We start from the raw sequence: 23,653 nt of genomic DNA, 5'->3' as shown, positions 1-23,653 counted from the left end.
TAGTAAATCACAAAGATGACTAAATTGAGACTGAGGAAGTTAGTCGATACTGAAGAGACGATGAATAAGTTCATCGTTGATTATAGAATTCCCCCCAACGTAAGCCTGAAGCACTGTAAGATGGGGGAATGGCACTTTAAGAGGGAAACAGGCGCGGTTGTAATTCCCGTCCTCGCCTTTGTAGAGGGAGGTATGAGAATCTCTATGGGGCCAGTGACGAGGGGTTACCTCAGACATTTCCGTTTAGCCCCTACCCAGTGCGCCGGCAACGTTTTTAGGATTTTGGATTGCGTGGACGCTTTAAATGAGAAGATGGGTTTAAGACTGACCCACCATGATGTGAACTGGTGCTATAACCTCCAAAAATTGAAAGGGAAAACCTACTATATGAGGTCGAGGGACGAAAGGGTTCGGTTGATCCAGTGCCTCCCTGACTCCAACAAGGGACTGAACAAGGATTTCCTTATCATCTCTGGGGAATGGCATGACGGCGATCCATGCCCCATAGTAGAAGGAGAACCAGGTGGGGTACTGGGAATGGAAGGGGGATAACCCTTTACGCCATTCTAATCTAATGTTGTTCGGTAACTACCATGCATATGTGCTTGTTTTTTTGTAGATCCACATGCCCACACGCGGTATTTTCACTTAGTCAACCGGGCAGACTTGGAGACCGTTTTACAAGCGGCAGTTTTTGTGAATGAAGGAGATGGTCAAGTCCGATCAGCTCACAAAATACTAGGGTACCCTCCTGTTCAGAAGTCATTTGGGGACGCAAGGCACGTGATCAGTGCCCGCCGTCCTTGGCTTCCAAAAATTACCGTAGTTGAGACGGGATTCTTAATCTCCCAGGAGCCAGCTGTCCCCGAGAACATCCCACAGGTGGGCCCCTCTTCGTCTCATCAAGCAGCAGAGGACGAAGGCGAGCCAGATCAACTTGAGGAAGGGTTCGGGATATTTGGCCTAGCCTACCAATCCGAGGACCCTCCTGTTGACATAGGTGACAGAGCCTTGTCTGAGGTGGAATTGCCGTCAATAGGCACCTCTTCTCAAGCCGAGATGGGACTCAAGAGAATACCTTTGACCCCCCTTCTCCAACTCCTCGAGGGCCAACCTGGGAAGGATACACAGGAAACACCACAACCCGATGCTCCTCCTCCACCACCTCGGTCCCTTACTATCCAAACCCGGTCATCCTCCACCAAGTCTCAACCACAATCCACCCGCCCCGAACTTCCCACTTCCTCCCAACCAGCTCGGCCTCCTCGACCTGAAGGCACTGATTCTAAGAGAAAGAGGAGCCCCAAGGGCAAGGACGTCATGGACGAGGGAAAATCCCAACCTTCTAAAGAGAAGGTTGAGGCTCCGCGCACAAAACAATTGAAGATTGGACACCAAAGCAAGGGCAAAGAAACTGAAGTCCAAATTTCTCAAGGCAAGGGAAAGGGGACTGAGTCCCAGCCTCTACCGAGTGCCTGGCTTCCTGCCCCAATGCTTCACGGGGGTCCACTACTGGAGACGGCCTCTCTGAGGGACCTTGGAGATGGCGAGGGTGGCTACGTGGCGGATGCATTAGGGAGAACCATGCTACTCCCTAATGACATGGATGAATTGAAGAGAATGAAGATGCGGGAGGTTTTTCTCAGCACTAAGAGGTACTTGGGCATGGTAAGATTTCTTGAAACTTAAAACTTTATTAACTTTTGCCTCGGGTTTGTCACTAACTACACGCTCATCTCTCTTGACAGGCTCTCCAGGCAACCTATAGGATGGAGGAAGAGGTGAATGAGAAGAGTAAGGCGGCCGAGAACGAACGCAAGAAGCGCATAACGACCTCGAAGACTCTCGAAGCTTCTGAGAAGGAACTTGCCAAAGTCAATGATGACTTAACAATAACTACCCGCGAGAGGGATAACGTCTCGGCGGGCCTAGCTAGCGCCCAGAAACAGGCCAAGGACCAAACAAAGCGTGCAACTGAAGCCGAGGACCAGTTGCGGATAGCCAAAGATCTGATCGAGGGTTTAAATAAGCAGCTGGCCGAGGCTGTGCATGAAAAAGGAGTGGCAGAATATGCCCGTGATGAAGCCCTGAGAGCAAAGCAGGAGGCCGAGTTTGCCAGGAATGATGCAGAGGCTGCCAAGAATACGGCTGAGGATGAGGGTTACAATATGGGAGTGGCCGAAACCCAAGCCACCCTTAAGGCGTAGATTCCTGGAGTGTGCAGGTTTTTACTGCTCCCAGGTTTGGGAAGAAGCATTGAAGCAAGCTGGGGTGGATGCCTCATCTGACTTGTGGAAGGCGGAGAGCATAGTCTACCCCGCGGCCATCCGCGAAGCCACTTCTACCAGCTCCGCGGCTACGGATGACCAACCCGAGGAAGAGGTCACCCCGTCGGAAGACTTACAGGCCAGCGGTTCTTTTAGCAAGGCGCCCAAAGAGGGAGAACTTCAGGATGTAATAATGATACCCCCGCATATGGATCTCGAGACACCTAAAGAGGTTACTGAGCCCGCGGTTGGCATTCAGGTGTCTAGTACAGAGGAGCCAGCCACACTTGCCAAGCCGCCACAGGCAATTCCCCTTACTGTGATCCCTCAGAGTACCAGTGCTGACCCTGTTCAGCCTTCCCCAAAAGGGACCATTCTTCCGGACGTCGAAACTGATCCCGTTCCTCTCAGGGCGTGACCGACGAAAAAGCAGAAAAGTAGAGGTCCTGGCTAGGCTTTTGTATTCGTTTCTATTTTAACGATTAACTTGTTCCTTTTTATTTCAAAAACTTCCTAATCTATTGATGATTTGCAAGCATTTGAACATGTATATATGAAATTTTGTTTTTCCTTTTCCCTTCTGGTTACATCTTTAGCTGTCCTCGTCGATACGTAATGTTGTTTATGAATTCTGAGCTGATTCATTTTAACATGTACAAATATTTATGCATGCAATACATTTATCGTCATGTTTCCCAAACCCTAGCTTACTTGCGCTCACAGAGCCTTTAAACTCATTTCTAACTTTCGTTCAACGAAGATATAGGCACCATTTTCGACGTCATGCATAGTAGCTACGTCTTGCTTAGTGCCCAACTTTTCTCATCCAAGTAGTTGGTTTCCCCATAGGCTTGAGTCCAAGGACCATGCAATGCCTTGGTTCTGTCCAAAACTTAGTTTTCCTCATCCAAGTAGTTGGTTTCCCCATAGGCTTGAGTCCGAGGACCATGCAATGCCCTGGTTCGGTCCAAAACTTAGTTTTCCTCATCCAAGTAGTTGGTTTCCCCATAGGCTTGAGTCCGAGGACCATGCAATGCCCTGGTTCTGTCCAAAACTTAGTTTTCCACATCCAAGTAGTTGGTTTCCCCATAGGCTTGAATCCGAGGACCATGCAATGCCCTGGTTCTGTCAAAAACTTAGTTTTCCTCATCCAAGTAGTTGGTTTCCCCATAGGCTTGAGTCCGAGGACCATGCAATGCCCTGGTTCGGTCCAAAACTTAGTTTTCCTCATCCAAGTAGTTGGTTTCCCCATAGGCTTGAGTCCGAGGACCATGCAATGCCCTGGTTCTGTCCAAAACTTAGTTTTCCACATCCAAGTAGTTGGTTTCCCCATAGGCTTGAGTCCGAGGACCATGCAATGCCCTGGTTCTGTCCAAAACTTAGTTTTTGGCGTGGGACCTTGGCTTTAGGGGAGTTAGCTCCTCAGCCAAGCCCCTAGAGTTATCTAAGCGATTGACGCTGGCAAACGTAGCCCCTAGTCAAGAATCATAGCCCCTAGCGGAACTTTACACTAGAACTCTATAACCAATGGTTAGAAACGGCAACGGAACTCTCTCAACCTACCGTCTATGCCAACACACAAGCCTTTCCCACAGACGGCGCCAATTGTAAGGACAAGATTTGTAAAAAGGCCCAAACAATATCATTTGTAGAGCGTGGGTTTGAAAGGCTAGGTCTTGGTCACCAGGCGGTGGGTTTTTCGGGGTGTTCGTACATGGTTAAGTTTTCTTCACCCCTGGAGTCTTTCTCCTGGAGGTGGGTTGGGAGGCTCTGGTTTTTGGCCATTTTTCCCAGCCCCTTGCTTGGTGCACCTACCTTTTTATTATATAGTCCGTCTTGGTTAATCCTGGCCCTCCACTTGTTGGTCAGGCAGGTGCTTATTTTTGTATCCATCCCATCAACCGTCCCCTCTAACTGTCTACTAGTTGCGAAGATCGAAATTTACACCGTCCAAACGTCTTTTCTCATTAATTGGATCTGGGCGTTGGCAGATGTATTTAATGCGGTGGGGACGCGTTTTCCTTGATTCAATCCTACACCCTGCTTCCTTATGCGCCCCCCTTCCACTCACATCCCCTTCAGGGGGCTGTTTGGGGATAGTCCCCACCAAGATGTAGGTCTTCCCATTGAAGCTCTGGAATGCCGAGGACAGGGTAGTTTCTCAGCCATTCCCCTTGGCACCCCGGCCATCGATCATTCGCCCTCGGCAAAATACCTCCTCGGCACGGGTTTTGGGCCCAGATAGAGTTTGGGCCGGATTGTAGACCTCCCGGACCCACAGTTAGAATATTGAATGTATAGATCTTATTTATACTTTCATTCATCATGGGAGGTTGCAGTAAACAATTTTTATTTTAGGGAAAACAAGTGTATTATTCCAAAGTAAAAGGAAAGAAAGTGTAAGAACGGAAAATCTCAGGGAGAATCAGTGCAATTTACCCTCATCGAAGTCACCATTTTTAAATATCTCTCTATATGAATAATACATTGTTTAGGGAAGTGTATTAATGGAAGAGAAAACCCTACAGTATATATATAGTTTACTATATTGTACACTTTTTGTAAATATGTCTAACATTTTACATATTTTGTGTGTTTACAATATAAATTTACATTTCTAGTACAATGTAAATCTAGCTATAAAAGTCATATTTTTTACCTTTAAATTTGATTTCGCTATATTAGCGCGTGGATCAGCCCTTTTGACTGTGGTTGATGTTGTTCCGATTGATTTTAGGCATGCTTTCACTCAAAGGTGTTTATTCCATTCTTCTTTAGTGGAAAAATATATATATGTTTGTGCCCTTTGATTCTTGGCTTTTTTTTTTCTTTTTTTATTCTTTCATTGATGCGTATGTGAATTATTATTTTTTATTTATTTATTTATTTTTTTTCTCCTGGTTTGGCCATTAGATTTTCGCAGGAAACAAAAAAATATGTAGGAGGCTCACCTTTGTCTTTTAACTTTAAGCGTAGGACTGTAGGAGTCCACTTTCATGTTTGCTGCACATATATATATTTTCCATCAGTCATAATAGTAAAACAAATGGCAAGAGGTTAAGTTTAATGTAGTTTTAATTTCATCTTTAAACTTTAAAAAAGTTCTTTTTTCATATCTAAAATATTGAAAAAAAAAATTTCATCCCTATTTTTGTCTCTAAACTATTAAAAAATGCTATTTATAAAGTTTAAAGATGAAAAAAAAAAACTTGTAAAAGTTTGGAGATGAAAAATAAACTTTTGGTAAAGTCTAGGGACTAAAATAGTATTTTACCCTTGAATTTATAATACAGATGCTTGTCAAGGGCCTCGTAACTTTTTAAATTTGAGAAATCAAGGGTCTTATAATTGAATTGGGAGTTAATAGCATAATATAATTATCTGTCAAAGGGAAAAGAAAAAAAAAATCAATGGCCTATTTTTATGTCAAGATATTATTACATGTCTTATGTCTACTTCAATTGTCTGTAAAATATTTGAATAATTGAATGCACTATCATTTGGGCTTCTTATTCCTTATTTGACCTATGAGTCAAACATATTTAACTATATAAAATACAATATCACAAGAGTTACACTGACACATAACTATTTCCATGTATAACCAATATATAAACAATTTTTTTTTAAATGAGCACTCTTTGAAGTGCACCTGTTACCAAATATGTAGAATAATTCAGCTTATAAAAATTTTAAATTGAGAAATTAAATCTAGACATTTTAACATTTGATCCAAAATTAGAATTTTGTATCACATGGATTAGCCATTAGTTTCAAATAATTCTTAGAGTGATAAAACATTATATATATATATATATATATATGTGTGTATGTGTGTATGCGTGTGCTTGTTAGGGAAAAAAAAGAATATATCAATTACATATATGTCACTAACCTAACCAGCTATCACACCAAAACACAGTTTCAACAACCTATTCTTCTATCTTAGAACTCCTCAACAGGTCCTAAACCAAAGAACTCCTATTACTATCAATGTTAAGATTGATGCAGCTCCAGTAGCTCAAATTGTTAAACCTAAACCTTAAGTAACTAACCTCAAAGCTTTTAGTTGCTAAACCCAATAATGAAGAAGACAACTCTCTAAAAAACATAATGAAGAAGACACTATGTAAACACGTAGAAAATATAACCACACGTCGACACCTATAGCAATAACCTTTTCAAAATAAATTTTTTAACATTCTACTATTAAAGAGCTAGCATATAGGCCTTTTAATTAGGTCCAAAATTTGGTCTATTAACTCAAACCCTAAAACCCATTAATCCAAGTCCCAAAAATAAATTCCAAAAGGTTAAAGTGTGAAAATATGAGGAAAGTGTTAGGCATATTTGCACTATTCCTCAAAAAGGATCGGGCAGTGTACACACAATTTAGTTTTTGAACTGAAATCATGTATTAAAGTCACGATTTCAATTCAAAAAATAATTTATGTGTATTGTGTGCAACAATATGTGTGCACTAACAATTAGCTGAAAAGATTAGTTGTAAATAGGGCTCAGCAAAACCACTAATATAACTTAGATTGATACAAAACAAGAGGAATGACATTGCTAAAGTTATCTGCATATTATTAACAACAACAAAAAAGTTATCTGCATATTATTCCCTACAAGTCAGCCTTCTTGTAAAATTACTTTGATCCATTTATACTACAAATTGGATCTGCCACAACTTTAAAGTTTAAACTTTTTAAACATCTTTGTGAGAAGAAAGAAAAGAAGCTCAAGATGGAAACTATTCATGTTATGTGAAGACAGGCTTAGCTTGCGTGGATGTTCATAAGATGTCGTTAGATTAACCGAGAGCACAAGACATGAATATTCTTGATAATTTTCAAGCAAAGTATAAACCCACAAGCCAAGTTATACAAAAGCTCCGAAAGTGAAGAGAACAACCTAGCTCTTATTATAAAGTCGCACAAATGCTTTGCACTAGGAGTTAAGTCATCCAAAGAAGTGAGAATAAGAAAAAGTTGCAAAAGCTTCAATGCCACAGCTTGTAAAGTTCCACGCAGCTTGGCCTACAAAAACCTCGACCCTGACACCATTCTTGCCACACCTCTAGCTCCACCTGAATTTGAGATCTCAGTTTTTGGCTGAAATAAAAACCTTTTTCTATATCTAATTGCTCATTTGTTCCTTTACAATGGCTAACACTATTTTTAAACTAAATCCTCAAAACAAAGTATTGTATGCAGTGGGGCTCTTTTGTCTCATGCTGTTGGTGCAGAAGGGAGCTGCAACTCAGTTTACTGTTGGAGGCTCAAAGGGCTGGAGTGTTCCAAGTCCCAATGATGTCCACTTCAACCAATGGGCAGAAAATAGCCGATTTCAAATCGGAGACTCTCTTCGTAAGTTGTTATCATTCCCAAGCTGTCTTCATTTTAACATAAATTATTGCTTGTTCAATGTACCATTTTCTCAGTACAGAAATATCTGTACAATATTTTTATATACATATACAAGAAAATTTGACCTATGAGGCTCTTGATTAGGCTTGAATCAAGGATACATGATCAATCTTGGATTGTTTTTCCCTATCAAAACAAATGGAATCTAAGTATTGAATTAATTAGCAAATGATATATTATTTTAAATTACTTGAATTAACTTTTTAAGTACAACTCTGTCACACTTGCAGTTTTTAACTACCAACCCGACCAAGACTCGGTGCTTCAAGTAAACCAGGACAGCTACAACAATTGCAACACTGACTCATATCAGCAAAAATACACTGATGGTCACACTGTTGTCCAGTTGCCTCAATCTGGGCCTTTCTACTTCATAAGTGGCAACAAAGACAACTGTCAAAAAAATGAAAAGATGGTGGTTATTGTATTGGCAGATAGAAGCAACAGCTCTCAGAATACTAACACAACCACCTCTCCTCCACCTTCAGGCTCAACAGATATAACACCATCTCCAGCACCTACCGGTGAGGAGTCTCCGTCACCACCACCTACCGGTGAGGAGACTCCAGCTCCTGTCAGTGAAACTCCTCCTCCTCCCCCAAGTGGAGCTTCTTCAATCTTCATTAGTTCTGTCACTACCCTTGGAGCATTCACTGCTTCATCTCTTTATTTCTTACTCTAAGTATAATGTTTGAATGATTGAGTTGGTTTCTTTTTTTTTTTCCTTTTTCCTTTCTTTTATTTTTTTACCCCATTGTTTTTCGTACCTTGAACTCAACTGGGTTTTCAAAGGTGGAATGGTTTGTTATACAGTTGAAATAAGCAAGCTGCCAATGATATGCTATTTGGGGTGCTTGTAATTTCACCATTATTGATGTTCGTAAATAAGGGAATAAATGAATCTTTATACTGTGTGGATAACACGAATTTCGTGTTAATTATTCTTGTTTCTGTCTCTTTCTCTGATTCTGGGGCTTTTTATACATGAAAGAAAAAAAGAAAAACAAAATCTTCATTTGAAACCGTATATATAAAGTGATTAAAGCACAAAGATATCATTTATCATTACCCAAGACTCCAAGTGCTACTCTCATCTACACTATATCCCAAAATGGCTAGTTAATAGGATTGTTCAAACCGATGATCTTGACTTGAGCCAAGCTGGTGTGCACAGGTTGATGATTGGTGATTTTTAAGATTACTGCAGGCCGACCAGAGCAGTTTCAGAACTTCGATAAAAACTACATTGCACCAAAGGTATATATCTATAAATTATTTCTCCTTCTTATCTCGGATCAATCAAACTACCATATCTCTCTTTCTTCCTCTCACATCTTCTCATTCTCTTCTTGCCTCATCTTCAAGGTATAGCTTCAATTTCGATTGTTGGTAAGGCCTGATGGTGGGTACTAAGCCTTCATGAGAGCCTGATGATAGACCGTGGGGTAGGGCAATGAGGTATTGCAAACCACCGCGTGCAATAATAGTGTCAATCGAAGCTTGTTTGGGTATGATGTGATTGAGTTTTCGGGATCCTAAATTTGCTCTCTCCTTTGAGATCCCATATCCAATTTCCCTATGGCTCTCACGGTGTGGTCGTGTTGATTGAAATTCATTTAAGTTTGATGTGATTAGGTTTTACAGTTGATCTTCATTCCTTTGAGGTCCTCTCTGGGCACCTGACTACTACACCGATCGCCCCAAACCATGTACACCCCCACTAGTAAAGTCATTTAACCTAGGTCTACCTAGTACATACCTGATGAAGGACTCAATAGTTTACTCACCCACTCATTACATATTAGTGCAATTTCTGTTGTGCTATTATGTCCACCCACAAAATCTATCCAAAATTTGTGTCTTTTTATGTTCATTTTCAATAGAGGAAAATAATATGCAGGTGGAATTTAACATACCCTCTCTTTTTTTCTTCAGGTGACACGATAATGATCATCCCTCAATTTTATGAGGGTTTCTCGTAAAATGGTATCATAAGATCATTATCATGAGATGGTATTTTGTATCATAAAGACATTCAACACCTCACTTTACTAGACAATCTCATAAAATAAATTTTTTTTTTTTCAATTTCCACGTCTATAGATCATTTAACAATCCTACTATCCAATAATCTATTTAATCAAAAGGACAAATAAAATGGAGGCAAAACATTACAACCAGAAACCTCAGATTTTTTTTTCCAAATAATTTCCTCTAATGGTAACTATAATGGCGAACAATTAAAGAGTTTCTTTCTTCATTACATATATTTATAATATAATAGATTGCAAAAAATCCCTCACTAGTAAATGGTAGTCTGAGAAAATAAGAATTTTTTATAGGCTTAAAGATTTCACCTATCTATCAAAAATTTTTTCCTAATTCTACTTTCTTCATCAGTCTAAAAGTGTTGTGCAGAATGGAATCCAAAATTCCAGCAACCTGAAACACGCAAATGAACAGTAGTTAACAATAGCAAGCAATAAGATCTTAAAAGTTGAAAAAAATATATATATATATATATATCTATAGAGAGAGAGAGAGAGAGAGAGAGAGAGAGAGTAAGATACCAACCGTGAAAACACCTCCAATAATAGCACAGACATTTGTGAGAAAATGTGAAAATGACTTTGGATTCTCAGTTATTAAAACCTGACAAAGAAGAAGACAAAAAATGTGGAAAATGAGAACCGGGGGATATATAATTAATAAATGAATACTATGTAGTTTGTTACTAAACCTGCATCGGAGAAAGCTCAAAATGGAATTTTGCAACAGGTATGTATACGCTTTGCGCCAAACTGCTGTGGGCTGTGTACTCATACTCCTCAACTAACTTATGAGGCCCTTTTACCATCACCTCCGTTTTAACAATTTGCACATAATGCTCTATCTGCAAGTGAAATAATCTGATTAATGCATTTCTATATATAGTGCTCAAACATCAAAACATTATTCACATTCAAAATCCCACAGCTCATTTAATTCTCATTCACTCAGGAGGCCAATTAAAAAGAGTAGTTTGGGGCCTTGTGGTTACTGACAGGAATGAATCTCTTGCGATCTAATTTCTGCTAGATGAGGGGAGCCCAAGTCAAATATTATCTACCTCATTCAGCAAGAATTAACCATAATGAGTATTTCAGTATTTCTGACAAAATATAAGGGAAAAATGGATTCAATCTGGTTCTGGTCCTTGAAAAAATCATAGAACCAAACAATGCTGATTTCTTTCACATAAGCAGTAAAATAAAAACAATTACATGCAGATGGCTGGGCATGTGAAGAACATTAGAGAAGAGAAATTAAATTATATAAAGTAGTAAAGATCACATAAACTTTACAAACTTACTGTAACATTTGCACCTAAATCCCGGTGATTAATGAATGATCGCCCATTTAACCTGTCATGGCTTCCACCAATATAAGGTATCAAGCGCTTCACATCAGACATCGCCCTAGGCGCAATCTTCCGACCAAATGAAAGATGGGATATGACATGTGACATATTCATTTGAGTAGAATCGAAAGAATGGGCTCCTGAACGAGCTGAGAAGATAAGGTTTCCTGGAACCTGCAGAGAACAAGACAGCTTTTGTTTGAAACTGAACACCCAAATAAAAAGTGTGTTTCCCTTTGGGTTCAATTTGCAGGGTCTAAATGGCCAGATATTGTGATGAGAACAAAAAGATAATTACCATAACCGCTTAAGCTATAACTGCTGCATTATTGCCAAAGTTATGTAGTTGTTTGTAGCACAAATTAAAGAATGTCATGCATCTAAAACTAAAAGCAAGCTCACATCTGAAAACTAAGCAACTAAATGGCTCTTTGGCAATAACAGTTCCCTTATGGCCACCTAAATATCAAAGCAATACTTCCATATATTTTCATTTTTATAGGAAATTACCTTCTTCACTCGCACATATCCCTCAATTCTACAGCCTCCTGTTGATGGTGCCGGTCTTTTGGTATTTTGTGTCATGTTTGACTTATCATCCAAAGCCATCTTCTGAGATTCCACAGGAATGGGTGCAACCAAATCTTCCATTGTCTGCCAAGGGTAGAAACATAAAATCAGGCCATGTTGTACTCTTAATGGTTATTCACTAGAAATGTCAAACTTAAACTTGGACGCATGTGATCCTATAGCAAACTTAATTGCTTCTATACCTTAACCAAGCTATCTACATCTCGATCTCCATAGTAAGATTCATGGTCGTGGTGTCCATGGTCATTCCTGATACAGACAAAAGACAAATAATAAGAAAGATTGAACTGCCAAGGACAGGAAGATTGGAGCATTTATCTTTTTTAGAAGGAAAAAAGTTGTTTCCATATGAGACCTTATACAAGAATCAAAATGATGCAACAGTGACAATAGTTTAAAGAAATAAATAAATGAACTAGGCAACAGAAACAGTGGACCTGTTTTTATGAGCAAAAACATTTACTCAAAAGGGAAAGCAAACACTGCAAACCCCTTAATAGTATACAACCAGTTGTGTCAATAATCATACCACAAACATCCTTACAACTTGTTTGAGAGTGGGGAAGGGAATGGTATCGATTTTTAGGGATATTCCACTTTCTCCTAAGTATTCCTCCCAAAAGTGGGAAAAACACATTCCTTTCATGAAATGTTGGTGATATATCAATTTTCCTCAACTGAGAAAAGACAAGTAAAAGGTGAAGAGAATAATAGTAAAACTACATATTTCTTTCCAATCCATTCCTTCTTTTATACACTCCCAAACACACTAGTAAAAATACACCATATTCCTTTCCTTCCCCTTCCTTTCCTGTCCATTCTCTATGATATTTACTCATTCTATAATTTCCATTCCATTCTTTTAAGAACTCCCAAACATCGTGTTGAAAACTTTTAAACTTTTACAGTACTACTATATAACATATCGACCACATACACTTGTAGAATAAGTAAAACATGCTGGTGACGATGCAAAGCAAGTCTAAGGCATTAGAATTATAAATTAGAACCAGCTGATTCTTAATAGCATACATAACAATTACAACTGTTCTTCCATAGAACCACATAGACATGCAGAGGCAATTAGATGAAGATAAAGATGATGAACATTTTATGGCTCAAACGCAAAATGAATGTAAATATAAAGCATATGATAAAAATGTGTTCAATAGTTTAAAGCACAAAGATTACATGTGCAAAGTTATGCAAGCTATAAAAATACTCAACATCTGTTGACAAGGATGGTGTGCATAAACAAAAGATAAATTATTTACCTAAGATCACTTCCTTTACGAAAAATGCGAATAGATGGATAACCTTGTATGTGATTCCTGAATAATGAAGATGAAGTTAGGAAAAAGAAAAAATAGCAAGAAACTAACTGAAGGAAAAAAGATTCTTTTGTTTTTATTTTTCTTTTCTTTTTTCCCTTTTTTTTTTTTTTCTGCCAAGAGGTAATCCAACATAAAACTAGAACACAAGTTATGTGAAAGTCGCCACTATTTTTTCTATCAGACCATACAACTCTATTCATAAAACCATCACAAGTATTTTCAAAAGAAGAAAACTGAAATAATTAGTCCTACAAGCCTTGTTATTAATAAAAAACTTAAAATTTGGTAGCAAAGCTATCAAATATTATGCTCATGATAGTATGCAGCCCCATCCAGCAAAGTTCTCATTCAAATATAAAATTTAATCAAACTGTTGCCTAAGTGAATCTCTTTGTAGTGGGACATCTTCCTTTCAGATTTTCTTCTCCACTCTGAGTGATCACCAACAAGCAAATTAAACTGATTCTGTAAGGATCAGTATCCAATTATTCAAATAAATCCTGGTCTGAGAAACTGGGGTCATATATGAATTTTAGATTTTTACTAAAATTAATGAAACATATGGGGCAAAACTAGTTCGTTACTAATAGAAAATTGAACCTGAAATTAGATCCACAACAGCAATGAAACCTGGAAACAAGAAAACATAAATCTAGAAAGTACCTTCTACACAAGTCAGGTTCTTGAGTGCAATCTACCTTTCCCAAAAGAATCCGCCCATCCAACTCTGGGTCATATCTAAATAAATAAGTGTTCATGTAAGATTCTGAGTTGCAGAGTGAAAATAAGGCTACACATCAATGTCACAGATGATATGATGAAGTACATTAGACAAAAAATTCATTACAAGCACAGGAAAAATATAAGCTGGAAAGTGATTTACCTTTCTCTGATTATTTTGGCCGCCTTTTCCCATGCTGGTTTCTGAACAGAAAGAGAAAATAAAAGACAAGCATCTATTAAAGACAGCAAGAATTAATATAAAATACATTAATCAATTCTAACCATTTAGTTATTCAACTAGTAGACAGCAAGAAAATGATTGACACACCACAAATGATTTTTTTTTGAAAAATTGAAATTTCAATGAAAATAAACCCAAGAATTAGAACATTCATATGATAAATGACATTGTTCATGTTTGAGAAGGATTTTGAACATTTTACAACATAATAATGCCAAGTTCAAAAATGCAGACCCATGCGTCCAGACTCCAGAGAGATCAACATAGCAAATGAGAGCAAGACAAGCTTCTATGGGGAAATTTCAGGTGAAAGTAATCCAGAAACGACATACAACTAACAAGTGTCCAAAAAGTATGACATATGTAAACCATTATTTACAGAAACTGGCAAGTTGAAAATGTTCTTCCCCTCTATTGCTTGAACTCATCCAAAGTTGACATACACAAAGCAGTTATTCAAATAGAGAGGTAGCTTGAAAATTATCATCATTTTATGTTGCCTCATAGAAGTTAGTTGGGGGAGCTGAATAAAGTTCGGTCCCTCTTTTTCAGTTTTTCCTATTCCTTCAGCCTGTCACCTACAAATCAAATATTTTAGTGACTGCTAAAGTATATCTGATGTAAGTCAGTCCTTTGTAAGCAGTACTGTAAGATTGGATGTAAGAAAGGGTGAAATTTGTTCACACCACCGCTCTTAAACAGATGTCTGCTAATTACCTAGAATGGACTCTCTGTGACCTTTTGTTCGCCAAAATCATAGGGAATACAGTAACCCCAAGGGGTTGCATATTCGGCTAGGGACTAAGCCTCATGAAGCTGAGCTTAATAGATCGAATCTCTCCTACCCCTCCCCTTGGGGCCACACACCCACTTATCAAAAAAAGGGAATATGGTTTACACAAAGCAAACAATTTGAGGAATCAGTCCTTCAAAATTAACTGCTACAAGAAATGGGATTCCAAGTCCTCCATGGCTCCACCATTAATATTGCAACTAGTTTACTAAATGCAACATGAATTGAGCTCTAGATTCCTTGGCAATGCATCATAGACATATTCTTGTACAAAGATGTGTAATGCAGTGATAATTCATCATTTCAAATTGATGTATATCATACAAAATATATGGACTACTTTAAAAGATGATCATAAAATTCATCTCCGCAATGAAAATTCTCAGTGATGGATTGGAGTCTACAAAGTAGAACCAATTAGGCAGAAACTGCTGAATTAAGCACCAGTGAAGTCAAAAAAAAAATTGCCTAGATGTCCAATGATAAATTAATGAAGATAATAAACTTACCAGGCGATTGCTCCAGTAGCACCAAGGAGCAAAAAAATTGACAACCAAAATTGGATGCCTGCAAAGATGTTTAGCACAAACCAAGTGAAGGCACCACCATAGTTATTACATTACAAGGAAAATATTCAATAATCAGAATAAATTAAATAAATAAATAAAAACTACAGGTCTGAAAGTCAGAAATGATCCGCTTACATATGAGAATATCTATCAAAATTTTGAGCTGTCAGATCAACAGAACCTTCAACAGGTTCTTCATCGAATTCCTCCCCATGCTTAATGTCATGTGAAATTGGTCCCGAGTGAAACTCGGAGCCTGTGGGTCTTAAATTATGGTCTATAGAAAATTTGCGAATTGTTTTTGTTATATTCAACCTGTTCTGAAAGTAAAATATCACAAAATCAGACCAAACTATAATATGAAAAATGAAAGAAATAAATAAAAATAACAATTGAGAACATAAATGAGTGAAGGGTGGCAAATATTCTTAAAAGAATCAATCAATACCCAAAAGGAGCAATAACACAAAAAGGGTGTAATGTAACCCAAGGAAACAGGAGACATCCTTGAAAAGAGATTACGCATGGAGTATACATGATTTTAAACATCGAGCACCACCAACCTTTAAACCCCCACCCCCCCCCAAAAAAAAAAAAAAAACAAAACAAAACAAAAAAAGGAAGGTTTAAAGTGAAACTATATTTGGAATCAGAAGTGAAATCAATTTGATGCAATACTCATTACTTTATTTTGGTTCAAGTTAGCTGATGTTGAGTAGGGAACTGCATTTTATCGCAACTAGAAATAGACAGGTACTATGAAGAGTGCTAAGCTCCTCTCCTCGACAACTTTCCTCATACTTGTGTCAACTTTCAAAATTCTTCATTACTTCAATACAGAATTGTTGCTAACAACATATAATGCCCCTACATCAGTTTTTCATATGAATAATAATTACATACTCAAATTTCTTAGGTCTTTTTGCTTGGTGAAAGAAGAAAAATGCCTGCTTTCTTTTCCAAAAGGATTACACATACGGAACGTCCAAGGTATACAAATGTGTATTAAAAGATTGAAGAGAAAAAAGTTGAATGATAATAAGATAGAGTGACAATCACATCCTGATTAGATTATTAAAAAACAATTTCTCAACCATAAGCAATGACTTTCATTTTGTAGAAGTAATCAATGAAACAATTTGGAAAATAGAAACTTACTGTTCCCAAGATATCACTCAGGTCTACAGACGCAAATTCACATGAGAGGGCAGGAAAACTACAAGATAACTAAGAAGAAATTAGTCAACCAAATAAATATGTGAGAAGGATTACTCATATTTGTAGGTGTATATATGGAAGAATGAAGCACCAAAAGACAAAATTGAAAGACGAGATACAATAACATCATTTGCAGCAAATAACAGGAACCTTCTATTGATTAGTGATTAAAAACTAGATCAATTGCAGAAATATCACCAACATGAGACCTTAGCCTCACCTGTCAATACTTAGACATCTTTAAATTCATGGCACATGCGCTTATAATATCAATACTATATATATATATATATATATTTGTGAGTGTCGGTTAATTAATTTACCCAAACACACATTATTAGTATTTATACTAAAGACTTGAGTACATAATTATCAATCTACCCTTAACATGTAAATACTACTCATGACACTCCCCCTCAAGCTAGATTATACATATCATACAATACAAACTTGTTACATAATAAATCCAATCTAGTTTTACATAAGGGTTTATTAAGCATATCTGCAATTTTTGAGCTCCTATGGTATCAAAGCATTGTGAGCATTAGTATTGGTATTCTGGCCACCTTCCAATTTCACCACTGGGAACTCCCTGTCACCAGAGACTACACTACTCAAACTCTCTGTCACTTTTTCTTTTTTCTTTTTTTGATAAGTAATAAGTTTTATTGATATCAAAAAGGAACACCCTAGTACATAGGGAGTGTACAAGGGGTCAAGAAATCAAATACAAAAATTGCAAGAGTCTAGGAAATCAATAAAAGAAGGGAATGATTGTTTTTGCAAAGCAAACAACCAATCCATTAAAGTTCTAAAAAAGAATAGCATGAGGTCCGGAATAGATCTCTCAATATCTTCAAAACATCTACTATTTCTCTCCCTCCAAAGACACCACATTAAGCAATGAGGAACGATGGACCAAATATAACCATTTCGATGACGACTAAAGCTGCCTTGCCAACACCCTAACAGCCCCAAAACAGTGTGCAGCTGCTGTAGCATAACCCAAGTTACTCCAAATAGACCCAAAACCATAGACCATAAATCCATAGCAATAGGACAATGAAGGAATAGATGGACAACCAATTCACCATTTCTCTTGCACATGTAGCACCAATCCAAAATCCACACCTTCCTTTTTCGTAAATTATCAATCGTCAAGCATTTCCCTAAGATAGCAGTCCAAACAAAAAAAGCTATTCTAGAGGGAATCTTCTGCTTCCAAATACTTTTCCAAGGAAAACCATAGATAGTGTTGCCAACTAAAATTCTATAATAATCACTAACCATTAATCCCTTATCTTTGCTAGGTATCCAACACATTTTATCCTCACCAAGCCCCCTTATAGGAGAACCATATATGGTTTCCATGAAGTCTAACATAGCCTCTAGTTCCCGAGCATGCACACCCATAAAGAATCTCACATCACATAGCCTCTACTCAAACTCTCTGTCACTGACGACCACAAAAACAATTGCAGGTTGAATCAACAGCATCAATGACAGATCTTGCCTTTGTCAACCTAGCAAATAAAGCCACCCAACCTAGATACTATATTGGGTTGAGTTGACTAAGCATTTTGAGCATTAGTTTTAATTCAGTTTTGGATTTTTTTTTTTTTTAATATAAATAAATGCGCTTTGAGCTTTTTGAAAAAGCGCAAACAAGTGCGCTTTAAAGTGCACTTCTTTGAATGCGCCTCGCTTTAGAGAGAAAAAACATTGGAGCCTTGGGGGCTTTGCGCTTAAGCGCACTTTTACCAACACTGAGTTAAGACCATGGTAGTAAAAGGCGAGATGGGTACTCTCCTAGGTGCCTGGGCGAGGTGAGGTGCCTCTAAGGCTCTAGCACAAGGCACCATTAATGAGGCACATGCCTTTAGAGCCTGGTGAGCATCTTAAACCATATTCAAGGTACTAATGTCTTTATTTTTTCTCTCTCCTCTCGAGTAGCTCTATTTCATCCCCCCCCCCCCCTTCCTTTCTCTATTTCACTTTCAACTCTTTATTTCCTCATCAGTTTTTTTTTTTTTTTTTTCAATCAAATAGTCTTTTAGGCTTTAGCTTTGACAGTTCTCTTTTTTTTTTTCCTTTTTATGTAGAAGCTTGCTACAAAACCTATTATGAAATTAATTAATTTACAGAAGCTTGTTGTAAAACTTGTTAGAATTATTAATAGACTATTTGATTATTAATATAAATAGACCGTGTTAAATTAATTTACAGTAGCTCATTTTTTAAAATTCTTTTTTCCTTTAAAAAAAAGAATTATTAATAGAGCCTAAACTGTGTTAAGCCTATTTTGAAATCAATTAATGGACCTAAAGTTTTATGCAACACAGATTATAATATTTCAATACATTAGATACATATGATTTAAACTCTATATGTATAATAGCTATATTTAGCATGTGGCACCTCCCTTCAGTCAGGGTTAGTGCCTTTTTGCTGCCTCATGCCTTGGGCTATACAAGGCCTTGGCACCTTAAGGTCACCTTTCATCTTTCACCTTTGACTACTTTGGTTAAGACACATGTGTGTACATATACATACATACATAGGAATACACATATTTATGTATAATTATCTTCTAGAGATCAACAGATAACTCAATGTTCACATCCAAGTAAGAAATGCATTCTTTTCAGCAGGAAAAAAAAACAAAAAAAAAACAAGAGGTAAAAAAATGCCTTCTTTTGTTTTGAAAAACTTGCTCGCATGAATCCTATAATGTCATCAACAACAATCCAACAAATCAAGGAGTAAACTAATTCACACCGTTAGCACTAGTCAATTAATCCTGAGTCCCAACCATAGGATTAAACTACACACTCATGCAAAAGGACGTGTCATATTTCAGCAATAGACTCAGGAAAAAAAGAAAATTTATAATGCCAACAGCAGAATTACAGTGTATGTGTTCGTAAAATATACATGCATATATCTATAATCTCAAAGATGACTTGAAACAATTTCACAACCAACTAATGCCACAAAACTCTACCTGCCAACTAAAAAACATTAACTAGTGCATAGACTCTACCTGATATTAAAATCAATGCGTAAGAAGTCCCCATCAGAACTCCTGTCAACAATAACAGTTGTAGATGTGCTGAAAGTCAAATAGTTATTCAATTCCTGTAAAATGAACATTGTGATTTGCATCAAGAAACAAAAGTTATTACTAAAAGCAAAAAAAAAATATGGCAAATATAGGTGTACTACCGTCTAGGAAGTTAATGAATCCCAAGAATGTATAGAAGTGGTAAAAATTAAAATTAAAATCTTTAGAAAAAAAAATGAAGATGAGAAAAACTTTCGAAAATCTCTCCATTTATTAAGACCAATAGCTTGATACATCCAAATAAAATAGGATAAATTATCACCCTTAAAATGCAAAGGATACTAAATTATCTCCATATCAAGCTTTGAATAACCAGCTAAGAAGGTAAAAAGGTACCTACCATTCCAAATAAAAACATCATGGCCAGCGCTGCTACTATGGATAATCCTGCACCTGATAATGATGCCTCTGTCAAATCTCTTGGGATTTTCCTGCAGACAAAAAAGAATAAGTGGCATAATACATCCATAAATATACCATTATCATATCAAACAGAAGAAAAAGGAGAAGGAAAAAAGAGCCAGGAGTTGCGCTCATATTCTCATTTCTTTTGATAAATAGAAAGTGGGGGATAGTTTTTTCCAATGGTCTCATTCTTCATCTTTTCTTCTAGATCTATTTTCTGATACCAATAGGAAAACTTTAAAGAGAAATGTTTTTAATTAATCTCCATCTCTATTCTATATTTGTTACATTTGTATAAATTTACTTGCTTAGTTTGCTAAGATGATGTACTCCTTCCCTATTCCCCCTATTCAGTATCCATACAAAATTATAAATTGATAGGTAAGTATGGGCGATTTAACAACCAAACTCTGGACTTCACTGACTTCCTGCAACCCCCTGCCCCCCAAAGAAAAAAAAAAGGAAATGACCTTCAGTGCCCATACAAAATTATAAAATTGATCTGTAACAATGGGAAATATACTTCCAAATTCTAGAATTTACTGACTTCCTAGACCCTGTATATTTCTTATGCTGTTATGATAATACTTCCTATCTCGTTTACTCCAAAACAAAAATGCTACAACCCGGTGAGAATGATTTATAATCATCCCTTGTATGATTCTTCTTTGAGTGAAATCTATTACTTATAAAGGAGGAAGGAAAAAAAAAAAAAAAACTACAGCCCCACTCTTTATATGAACTTTTTATCACAGACCCATCTTCTTATTTCCTCTCCACATCACCATTTTTTCATATAACCACCAAAATGTACATACTTCTCCAATACAGTACCACTTCTTCTTCTTCTTTTTCTTATAATGCATTATAGGTTCTATCTTTTGGGGGGTGTTAAATTAAGAGGTCGGGCCCGGTGTGAAGGATTGGCACCCGTGTGTTGCGGGTTCGAATCTGAGAAACAGTCTCTCCAAAAAAAAAAAATTGGGGTAAGGCTCCCTACGAATCGCCTCACACAAACCCCGCAGAAATGAGAGCTTTGTGACTCCTTTTTTTAATGTTAAGTTACATAGTCTTGAACACAAGACCTTACCCTCAACCTTAATCTCACTAGAGGATGATATAGATACCAATTTTGAGCTAAATCTCACTGAGTTAAATGTGTGTTAAAATTTTCCCACTTCAAATTGTTCTTCACAAAACTCCAGCAATCAATTTGATTTAAATTCCATAACCTATCTATAGAATCACACATTCAAGCTCATTCACAAAAACCAAAACCGAATAAATCTCAATCTACAAAACTGAATTCAAATTAATCCAAAAGAGAAACCCAAAAAAAAAAAAAAAACCGGTTTCATATCCGATCCAACTCGCAACAAAGATACGTATGCGGATACGAATAAATCTAAAAATACAAAAAGAGAGAGAGAGATGGAAATGGAAATGGAGAGAAATGTGGGAAGAGAGAGTGAGAGATCTGACAGACCTGTAAAAATCGACGGATTTGATCTTGCTGCTGGAAAACATGGTTGCGAATTTCGGAATTTTTTTTTTTCCAGAGTCAGAGAGAGATATGAAGAACGAATCCAAAGATATAATATGGATAGATCTATCTATTGGGATTGGGGTTTGGGCCTTTGGTGGAGCTAATGAGCTTCGTTTGCTTTTGCAATTTGTTTTTGTTTTTGTTTTTCTTGTCTATATTAAGTTCCGCGCTCTGACTTTTTTTTTTTTTTTTTTTTTCCGGATTTGTTCCCTTTTATATATAAAAAAACAAAACAAACAAAAAAAGGTTTAAAGACCCAAGGAATGTGTGAAGTGTGTGTTGCCCTTTATAAAAAAGATGCAAAAAAAATGATGATTTGTATAGCAAGTGTGTAGTTGTGGGCCAGTGCAGCTTCTTTGTGATTTTGAAGGACACAATCTCACTCTCCGTTGCCTCTCACCATTTTATTTTTAATTATAAGTAGGCATGCAAAAGGATCATAAATAATAAATTCATTAAGTACTTAGAGGCGGCAATATTTGAAGCGACCCAAAAAATAAAATATAAACATGATACGAAAATAACAGCTTAAGGTGGAGAGCTTTTATAATTCAAGTATTCAATTAGTTGGTAATTTCTAATGTTAGCAATTTAACTTAATGTCACTTTTATTAATTTTCCTTTCTAAATATATTTTTATAATTGTCGGTGGCTTTGTTTGGAATCTAGTTGTATTCCTATGCTAGATATACATTTTATAATATATAAAAATTGCTATCGAGTCATTTGTAAAATAAATGTGTTAACCTGACTACGTGACTGTATTTATCAAATGGGTCATGTCAACCTTAACACGACTTGTATTTCCACATCGGATAAGCACAACAAGTATTATTAAATGGGTTATGCGAGTCGTGTTGTGTCAACATATTCAATAAATAGATCGTATTAGGGTCAAAGGATCTCAACACAATTAATAAACGTGAGTGTTTGTGTTGACTTACATAATCAAATATTTATAAGTCGACAAGACACGCAAACACTAATTCCAATCTAAATAGGCCCTTAGATTCATATATGGTGGCTTTAATCTCCACTTGTGGGGTTTGGATAATGTATACTACTTTTTAATTAAAAATTATGCATAAAATATGAGTCTATATAGATTATATAGTAAATAACATTTGTTTAATATAAAATTTAGTACGCTTATTAAGAATGAAAATAAAATATAATGTTTATAATATAATGGTAAAATTCACAAAATATCAATCTAATAAAAACTTCATAAAATGACATATGGCGAAGATTTACATCATGCTTATAGATTAATTAAACTAGCCTCATCACACGCGCTTCACGCATACGACGGGGTTTTTTTGGGGTTTAGTGGTCTTATTTTATAACCAAAAAAAAAGCTTGTGTCTTTATTTTTTATATATAATTTTTATTTTGAAAATCTAATTATAAGTGGATAAATCAATTTAAAAATCAACAAGAGAGTAACTCTATTTTTTAGGCAATGTTTTAGTAAGAAATAGAGTTATATTTTTACAAGATTGTCTTCTAGTTTGTCTTTTCTTTTCTTTTTTTAGAATAGTTTGTCTCTAATTAAAAATAGAGGTGTAGGGACATTTTTGAACAAAAAAAATAAGAATCCCAAATAGAGGAAATCTCTTAAAAAGCAGTATAGATGACAGACATTTTGAGTTATGTATATATTTAAATCCTTAAAACATTGCCAAAGGCCTTGTAACTGAATTGGCACCTCCCCATGTACAAAGTGCTTGGGGGTCTAGGAAGGAAAGGATTCGAGCTGCAGGGTTCGAGCTGCGAGGTTAGCAACATATTATAATTATTTCTCCAAAAAAAAATCCTTAAAACATTCAACTTAAATTGCACCTTTCGTTTTATTGTGGGTGTGATTTATAGTGCATTTTTTGTGAGTATGTGGTGGTCTCGTGTGCTGGCGAAAGTGATGGTAGTCATGGTACTTTTCCGTCATGGCATCATCCGGAAGTAGTAAAATCGGTTGACATGGTGTCCACTTTCAAGGTGTGCAAGTTTTTA

The 23,653-nt window shown here is 36.7% G+C and overlaps 2 protein-coding genes across 2 annotated transcripts; one reads left to right on the top strand and one right to left on the bottom strand.

The window, feature by feature from the left end:
• Window positions 1-7,314: 7,314 nt before the first annotated feature.
• On the top strand, window positions 7,315-8,637 carry LOC115957527 (early nodulin-like protein 1). Its single transcript, XM_031075793.1, has 2 exons — window positions 7,315-7,639; window positions 7,930-8,637. Exons 1-2 carry the CDS (start codon window positions 7,435-7,437, stop codon window positions 8,379-8,381), a joined length of 657 nt encoding a protein of 218 aa, XP_030931653.1. The 5' UTR covers window positions 7,315-7,434; the 3' UTR covers window positions 8,382-8,637.
• Window positions 8,638-9,870: 1,233 nt separating this feature from the next.
• On the bottom strand, window positions 9,871-21,815 carry LOC115957663 (protein disulfide-isomerase 5-4-like). The gene is made up of 15 exons (XM_031075966.1): window positions 21,584-21,815; window positions 20,033-20,123; window positions 19,612-19,706; window positions 16,509-16,566; window positions 15,486-15,670; window positions 15,291-15,348; window positions 13,908-13,948; window positions 13,688-13,762; window positions 12,965-13,021; window positions 11,873-11,939; window positions 11,610-11,753; window positions 11,052-11,273; window positions 10,440-10,592; window positions 10,274-10,351; window positions 9,871-10,141 (listed from the first exon to the last, which is right to left on the bottom strand). Exons 1-15 carry the CDS (start codon window positions 21,622-21,624, stop codon window positions 10,064-10,066), a joined length of 1,443 nt encoding a protein of 480 aa, XP_030931826.1. The 5' UTR covers window positions 21,625-21,815; the 3' UTR covers window positions 9,871-10,063.
• Window positions 21,816-23,653: the final 1,838 nt, after the last annotated feature.

The sequence above is a fragment of the Quercus lobata genome, chromosome 8 (assembly GCF_001633185.2).
Source record: "Quercus lobata isolate SW786 chromosome 8, ValleyOak3.0 Primary Assembly, whole genome shotgun sequence".
NCBI lineage: Eukaryota > Viridiplantae > Streptophyta > Magnoliopsida > Fagales > Fagaceae > Quercus > Quercus lobata.
Note: the sequence above shows the minus strand (reverse complement) of the source record. Positions and strands in the feature narration are given on the sequence as shown.

Coding starts and splice junctions, on each gene's coding strand:
- LOC115957527 (XM_031075793.1), top strand. CDS start 7,435: ATGGCTAACACTATTTTTAAACTAAATCCTCAAAACAAAGTATTGTAT. Junction 7,640..7,929: donor TCAAATCGGAGACTCTCTTC/GTAAGTTGTTAT, acceptor TCACACTTGCAG/TTTTTAACTACCAACCCGAC.
- LOC115957663 (XM_031075966.1), bottom strand. CDS start 21,624: ATGTTTTCCAGCAGCAAGATCAAATCCGTCGATTTTTACAG. Junction 20,124..21,583: donor AAATCCGTCGATTTTTACAG/GTCTGTCAGATC, acceptor TTTTGTCTGCAG/GAAAATCCCAAGAGATTTGA. Junction 11,754..11,872: donor ATGTAGATAGCTTGGTTAAG/GTATAGAAGCAA, acceptor TACCCTTGGCAG/ACAATGGAAGATTTGGTTGC.